Below are 8,123 nucleotides of genomic sequence, written 5' to 3'. Positions count from 1 at the left end.
CTTTGGCCCAATCGCATGCTTGATCGTCTTCATAAAGACGGGCCAGTTTGGGTATATCCAATCCACCAAATAGTATCCCATGTTGTGCTGGTTGCCGTTGGCGACGAAACTGATAGCGGGACCAACGCCATTGCACTGATCGTTGAACAGGGGCGACGACTGGAGGACGTTAATGTCGTTGTTCGACCCGGCCACTCCAAAATAAGCATGCCATATCCACGGCCGGTGAGTCGGCTACGGCTTCGAGGATCATCGTGGGATGCTTGGCTTTGAAGCCGGAAGTGTGTATCTCCTTCCGGGCGGCGGGGCGGTCTCCTCCACTCCCAATGCATACAATCGATGCTGCCCAACATCCCAGGGAACCCATGCACCGACCCGTGCATATTAATCCCGCCAACGCGATCTTCGGAGGCTCGACGCCGAAGATACCGATCCCCGAATATCGCTCTAACGCCCGCGCAAAACTCCAACGGAGCACACTCGACGGCTGAAGACTCCCCAATGTGGAGGTACTCATCGAACATGTCGGTCGGGCCTCCGTACGCCCGATTACTCCGATTGTGGCCGTACACTTACGTATTGGCATGTGTCCGGGTTTGCCGGCCTACATCCTCCACGATCCTGAAAAACTCGTACCTTCTCTCTAATGCACCAACGATATGCATAAACAGAGAACGATGCATCCTAAAACGTCGGCGGAATAAGGCATCCCCAAAACGCGGCTGCGGAGCAAAGTAGTCCTCATACAACCGAATACGTGCAGCAATGTGGTCCCGGGGTACATGCCGTCGGCGATGGATCGGCCGAGGTACCGCCGTCGGCGCCTGCTGCCGCCATTTCTTGACTCTGCCGGAGCAATCGATCAATCGCTTCTTGCACAGCGAAATCCAATTCATCATCACTATAACCGTCACTATCACTAGCGCATCCGCCACTACCACCCGCACAACTACTCGCCATTATAGATAATTGAAAAAAGAGGTTAAGAGAGAGAAACTTGTCAACACAAGTGGTGTGAATGAAATGAAGTTGAGGGAGCCCTATTTATAGAGTTTAAAAAAAAAATTAAAAATGTCATACGTCCGACCTTCGCCACAGTGGCGGACGTCCGGTCGGACGTCGACGCGAGGGGCGAGCCCATTGCAGGGGCACTCGGGACGGGCGTGGGCGGACGTCCGGCTCACTACGGCGGCCGTCCCGTTCGCCCGTCGGCGGACTTCCGCAGACGGGCGAACGAGACGGCCGCCGGTGGAGACACCCTTAGATTTCAATATTTCCCCATCCAAGATCCAAATAAAGTTATACAGTTTTCATATTTGAAAACTAATTAAGTGAAAATTAACAATTAAATTTTGCTAATTTCCAAACTAAATACTTCGCTCATATCGAACTTTCAATGCACCTAAAGCCCAAATTATTGGACTATGAAAGTAGGTAAAAACTGGACTATCCAAATGTTAAGCTATCTTCAGTCCACCTCACATTATATTCCAATTTGTTAGTAAGCCATGGGTAACTTTTAATTTGAGATAATTAAATTTATATTGTATGATATGGCATTTATTATTAAAAATTATGTCAAACTTTTAAGTCTTAGCCTTCAATAAACACTGAGTGTATGTCAAAATTCAGAATTTATCGAAAGCCTTGGAAATTCACTGCATGGATAGTAAATTTCATAAGAAGATACACAATTAAACCCTCAATTTTTATAATACTAATAAAAATCATAGTAATCATAATTGGAATTTATATCCGTCTCGCATAAATAACAATATGGATCAAAACTTACTATCCATTTAACATATGATGATAACTCAATATATACCATATAAAAAATGTGGTACTATATCACAAGAAATTAATCTATAATTTTTCTGGAGTTCGGTTTGCAAAATAAAATAATATACAATGTGGGTGTTCGGTTTGCAAGATTGTATCCGAGATTAAATTTGTAGTATGTTTGATTCATGAGATTCAACCCGACAACTCAATCCTAGATGGATAATCATGGGATAATTAGTAATTGCGATCATATTATAACTCATATTTATGTGATAACCTAATAACCCTATCATTTTATGGGTCAAAAGTATCATTTTTACTAAAAATGATATTTATACACGATAAAATGATATTTTTTCAGCATGCATAAAATGATATTTTTATTCCATAAAATGATATTCTGTTTCATAAAATGATATTTTTCGTCCATGATCACATCTCTGTACCATATGACTAAAATAATCTCACAACTCAATCCTAGATTGTATCTTGTATTATTTTATTTTGGAAACCGAACCCCGCGAATTGAGGATTGAATTGTGAGATTATTTTAGTCATAGTGGGTTAGCTGTGACTAATTATCTCATAATTATCCATCTAAATTGTTGTGGGGTTGAATCTCATGAACCAAACATCTAATAAATTTAATTCCAATACAATCTTTTATCCCTAATACCAGTAGAAATTTAGTCGGAGACAAAAACATGAATTACTTATTCATTGGCTCATTGCTTCCGAAGTTGAAATTGATACAGAAGTGGCCGAGTTATCTTATCGGAATACCTAAAGAAAGAGGTTTTTATTTGTGAATACTTGTAATTTATTCATCGCAATGCAGAAATTATCAAATCAAAGCTCTGAATTTCAATCACCAACAGTCCAACACCAAACGCTTTATCGTTTCGTAACAGCAGCCGATTTCTCTCTGTACTTGTAAATGTGATCGAGTATCATCATTCCCGTAGAATCTGCATCGTTTTAGGTTTTCATGGTACGATTTTCGCGTAGGAACTGGTATTTTCTAGAAGAAGACTACGATCGGCCGTCTGAATGCCGTGGCTTGAACGGTAAAGTGATAACTGTAGCTCAATAGTAGGTGACACGGTTTTTTTTAGCTGAATTCCGGTTTAGCGATGAGATTGTTGATGATGAGAAAGGTGAAAATCGTGATTCCGACTGTTGTGGCTTGAAATCTACGTGATTATTGTAGTTCAAATTTTGTTTGGCTGAATTTTGGTTTGCAACGATGAGAGTGTGTGATTGTTGATGATGAGAAGAGGAACATAGTAATTCTGAATGTTGTGGCTTAAGCAGTGAGTGATTATTGTTGTTTAGCTGAATTTTGGTTAACAACGATGAGATTGCTGTTACTGAGAAGGGAAAAATAGTAATCTCACTTTTTTGAATGAGATTAGACCTTGGTGTATAAAGTCATATATTCTCAGTTTGACCCCTTATTGCATGGATTTTCTTCATTTGTAGGTTTTACCAGGAACGCGTTTTTGTGTGTAATTGTTTAAAATCATGACGGTTATACTGTGTGCCTTCTGGAGCTTATTCTAGTGAGTTTGATTCGTTGTTTTCGTTATGATTTAATCTTATTTGATTTCAAGAATAAATCAAGTTTTTCCAGTTTATATTTCATCTAATATTTGATTTGCATGAGTTTTGAATTTGTGCCGTTTGGTTTCTTATCTGTTACTCGGTGAATAGTTTGGTTGAGAAATGAAGCCATATTAGTGTGGGAAGCAGATTGGATGTTGATGTTTTGAGGTTTAGGGTACTGTGACTACTGTCTACTTGCATACAATTTGATGAGAATCCATGGGTGTGTCAATGAAATGGTTATGCTTATGCAGATGAATGAATTTCTATGACACTTACTTTGAATGTGAATCGTGTTAATATAATCCTTCACCATGCCACAAAAGTTCTGCAAGCAAATAAGTACAGTAGATTTTAGTTCAGTCCAAAAAGTCCAAGGCCCAAATATGATGGATCTGATTTTCTTTTGTATACACCGAGGTTTGAGCATGCTGAAACATGATTATGGCTCCAAATCCTAAGATACATCATTAAGTATTAACTGTAGTTTGGGGTTGAAAGTTTGGAAGCTTATTGGATGCAAAGGAATACTACTTCTTTACATATTTACTTTTGTTCTGGAATGAAGTTGAACATATGTGAGGATTATCATGTCCTCAGTGGGGTTCCTTATCAACAACACAGAGGAAAAGAGAATCCATTGTCTCTAGTGAATCAAAATCACATTCTTATGGATGCCTTAAAGCATTTGTTTCTTTAAAAAAGCTGGTTTTGTGACCACTCTCATGATCTCATCCACATCAACACATGGACAGAGACTGCTCATGGCCTCATTATTCCTGGAACATTTATGAACTGTGTTCTCACTTTGCACCTTATGGTGGAATTACTGCAATGGCGATAAGGATTGAGGCTGCTTATCCAAGGGTAAATTCACTCTCTCTTTCTAATCATTGGTGAGTTTTGTTTATTTTAAAAATATCCCTGTCTCTTGGATTCCTCATTTTTGTAGTTTATTCCTCCTGTTAATTGTGGTTCATTGTCTTAGCTCTATGAATTTTAAACATTTTTACTTATTTTAATTTCATATAGTTCTATGGCAATGATATCCGACGTGTTTCAATTATCTTGTCATCATACTTGCCTAGAAATATCTATGCTACCACTACCCGAACCAAATACAGAATCTTTTTGGGGAGTTTTACAGCATGGACAACTGTGGGTTCTCATCACTTATTATTGACTGCAGGCTAGGCTAGGCTAGATTTTACATCTTAAAGTGTTGTTCGTGCCTGCCCATAAAGTACTAGGGATGATTCTGTGCTGGTATTTAGTCTTATTGTATTTCACATCACACATAAATATGCACCACCTGTATGACATGTAAAGTATACACAAACACTAGTGATTGTGTTTAGTAAAAACTGACTAATTATTTTGAAGGTTTTGTGTTAAGTGATTGTAATAAGAATAAGAATACTATGTTTATGATATGATTTTTTAGCCAGAGAAATTATGGCCATGATATTTTCATTGATCCATTGGAAGTGGCACCCAGGGTATCCTAATTTTCTGGAAAAGGATACAAAAAGTTATATCAGCTAAAAGTGGTATCCCAATTATTAACAAATGACCGACTCAGAAAAGTTTGATGAGGATAAGAACTCCTTGTGACACAAGTGTATGAATATGAGCGACCTCGGGTCTTTTTCATTTGGTCTTTCTAGTTTCACTTACAGCATCCGCAATTATTTGACTGTTCAGAGGGAGTGATCGTTCTAGCATTTAAATTACCAGTCGCACTCTAGGTATGCTGAAATGTCCTTATCTAGTTATCTTTAACAGCTTGTAATTTTTGGTCGTGTCTTGTCTTGGCTACCTCAAAGCATCCTTTAGTAGCAATAGATAAATTGATCCTTTTTGCTCCAAAACTGCTGTCAGTTGAATTATCCGCTTATATGTTATTAGATCCTACCTAAGAGACATGAATTAGATTCTAATCCAGTGAGTTTAGAAGAGAGATTGATGCTTAATATTTATTCGAATGTCGTGTACGTGCATGCATGCGTGTGTTGTGTGGTATCGTGGGGATTTTGGAGGTGGCACAAGAACGGACACGTATGACTATGTGCTGGGATGACAAAAACCTCAGCTGTAAGAGAATATTATGTGTGCATGTCTTTGTATGTTCCCAAGGATAGAATCTTTCCTCCATCTCTTCGTTTATATCATACTCCCACAGTTTCTTTGTTTCTAAGCCTGATGCCACTACTTGATATTCCTGGGGGCGTTTACTGTGATAGGAACAACAGAAAAATAAGTATAAGCATAGCTGCCACTTACTTGATGGATTGTTAATTTTGAACTTGTTTGATCTTCCAATTCTTGAAGTAATACAGTCATATGGTTTATCTATCCTCCTATCAATGATTCAATTCCACAATAGGTATATAACATAAGAGATTTCTTATTATTATTAGTAGGATTTATGTATCCCAGATTAAATAACTAAAATATCAAAATTATCCTAGTATGGAAACTAAAGCGCATTGCAATTATGTGGTTGGTCTATGAAAAAATTTAGTCATTAATTCATTATTGAATTCGTTGTCCCCATCTATCTATGTCATTGGATAGCTCTTCATTAAAGTATGTCTCACTGTTGAACATGTTAAAGCTATATACTTCTTTAACACATTCAAGCTCTCTGGACATCTTAAAACAACCGCAAGATGTTACAAAGTTTTGAAAGCAAGATATTTTTTTCTTGGATATTTTTTCTCCATTTACACTAATAGTAGTACATATGGAAATGGGGGACCTTCTTTGGATCTTTATCTCCATTTACGTGTCGAATTTTCTCACCTATATATAATGCATGCAACCTTAGGCTATTTTCTCATTAAATCCAGAAATCCCATTTTTTTCACTTGCTTTGTGCATTTTCTTCATATTTTATACAATGGAAAGGGGCAATCAACTGCAATGCCAAGCCTCCTACTTGAGAAATGCTCTATTCAATCAGGTTAGTTTCTCTTTTTGCTATAGCAATATATTATATTTTACGAGTTATTTGGAGCTTCCTACACGAGGAATGCTTTATTAAGTTAGGTTAGTTTTTACTTTACCACGGCAAAAATATATATATAATTTTAATGAAGTCTGCCAATGTTTTAGCCTTTCGATTTTCGAACCATATGAAGTTGTTATTCGAATGAATTGCTTTTGTATATTATCACGTTAATCAACCTTTCTTTTGTTTGGCCTTTCATATAAAATTCCTGAAAGAGGAAACCATCCCCGTTAGATTTTTCCCTTAATACAATCTTGAAGAACTGATATTTTATTCATCAATAACTTCGAAGATGATGCGTTCCCTTTCCCATAATCAATACCACTTCTGCATCCTTAACTAAGCGCTGCTTCTCTCTCAGGGATATCTTGATGAGCAGTTCCTTCAATTGGAAGAATTGCAAGATGAAGCTAACCCTAACTTTGTAGAAGAAGTGGTCAAGCTATTTTACACAGACTCAGCCCGCCTTATTCGAAACATAGAACTGACACTGTAAGTTGCAAAACAATAACATCATCAGATTCTACCTCGTTGAATTTTGTTGTTTTCTACTATAACGTTTATTGATGATCTTTGGTTCAGAGAAAATACTCCCTGGGACTTCGAAAAACTGGATAATATTATGCATCAATACCAGGGCAGCAGCTCTAGGTATATACATGACACTATTCCCTTATTTTTCTACTAATCTTTGGTGTATATTTGATCGTATTTGGTCGGTGACTCTGTATCTGTAGCATTGGAGCTAAAAAAGTCAAGAAGGAATGCACACAATTTCAAGAATACTGCAAAGTAGAGAATATTGATGGGTAATTTCGCTTCCCTTATCCTATTCTTACATACCAAGTTTATACTGGTATAGTGGTATATAATATGTGAGATGTCCAGATTTTAGAATATTACACCATTTTGGCAGGGTTTTATTAATTTGTTTCTTCATTATATAGTATTCTTATTTGTAGTTATAATTTGAGTATACTCTATTGCAGGTGCGTGAGAACATTCAAAGAGGTAAAACAAGAGCATGCAACCCTCAAGAGGAAGCTTGAGAACTATTTTCAGGTCTTCCTTGTTTTAAGTTTTTGTGTATAGATTTCATTTGTATGTCTACAAACTAAACGCGGTTTTTCCTTTTCGTGATTCAGCTTGCAAGAGAAGCTCGTTAACTCGCCTACGTCAAAGCCACAATGCGGAGGAATGATGGTGATGCCAAATAAGTGAACGTTACTAGTAGAATGAAAAACTGTTGACTATATATGTAAATGTTTGTACTTTCTTAGAATGAAATAACTTTTCACTGAATAAGTAAAATGTTACTATCAGTAGAATGGAAATAACTTTTGACCAGGTGAATACGGATGATCAGTTTCCGTACATTCTCGTGTTTATTTCTCATAGTCATTTTGGAATAAATATCTCATTTTATTTGTAATATTTTTAATAAATGAACTTTTTATCAATTAATTAATTTATAAAAGTAGGATTTAAATTATATTAATTTTTTTACATTTTTTAAAACATGCATCAAGTAAGACATTTATTTTTACAAAGTTCGCTATGAACTTGATACAGATCCTGCTTTCGACGATGAAAAATTTTCTTTCAATTATAGGAGAATGTGGCTCAAGGCATTTTTTGTGAAGGACCAATCTCAACTTACTACAAAAAGGCAGAATAATTGAATAAGAACTATTCCTGATTGAACTGTGAAGAGATGAAT

The 8,123-nt window shown here is 36.8% G+C and overlaps 1 protein-coding gene across 2 annotated transcripts; it reads left to right on the top strand.

Moving 5' to 3' along the window:
* Positions 1-2,600: 2,600 nt before the first annotated feature.
* LOC125215819 (histidine-containing phosphotransfer protein 4-like) lies at positions 2,601-7,779 on the top strand. 2 transcript variants are annotated; one of them, XM_048117384.1, is made up of 8 exons: positions 2,601-2,852; positions 4,146-4,286; positions 6,301-6,355; positions 6,765-6,895; positions 6,986-7,054; positions 7,141-7,212; positions 7,393-7,465; positions 7,549-7,779. In XM_048117384.1, exons 1-8 carry the CDS (start codon positions 2,836-2,838, stop codon positions 7,567-7,569), a joined length of 579 nt encoding a protein of 192 aa, XP_047973341.1. In that variant the 5' UTR covers positions 2,601-2,835; the 3' UTR covers positions 7,570-7,779. The 2 variants fall into 2 exon arrangements, with proteins under 2 accessions (XP_047973341.1, XP_047973342.1); XM_048117385.1 differs by lacking the exon at positions 6,301-6,355 and having other exon boundaries at positions 2,602-2,852; positions 4,146-4,257.
* Positions 7,780-8,123: the final 344 nt, after the last annotated feature.

The sequence above is a fragment of the Salvia hispanica genome, chromosome 3 (genome assembly GCF_023119035.1).
Source record: "Salvia hispanica cultivar TCC Black 2014 chromosome 3, UniMelb_Shisp_WGS_1.0, whole genome shotgun sequence".
In the NCBI taxonomy this organism is placed as follows: domain Eukaryota; kingdom Viridiplantae; phylum Streptophyta; class Magnoliopsida; order Lamiales; family Lamiaceae; genus Salvia; species Salvia hispanica.
The sequence above is the reverse complement of the archived record's forward strand: the minus strand, read 5'-3'. Positions and strand labels throughout refer to the sequence as shown.

Excerpts from the sequence above, each read along its gene's own strand:
- LOC125215819 (XM_048117384.1), top strand. Across the intron at positions 4,287-6,300 it reads CTCTCTCTTTCTAATCATTG|GGGCAATCAACTGCAATGCC; the intron begins GTGAGTTTTGTT and ends TACAATGGAAAG. Across the intron at positions 6,356-6,764 it reads GAAATGCTCTATTCAATCAG|GGATATCTTGATGAGCAGTT; the intron begins GTTAGTTTCTCT and ends CTTCTCTCTCAG.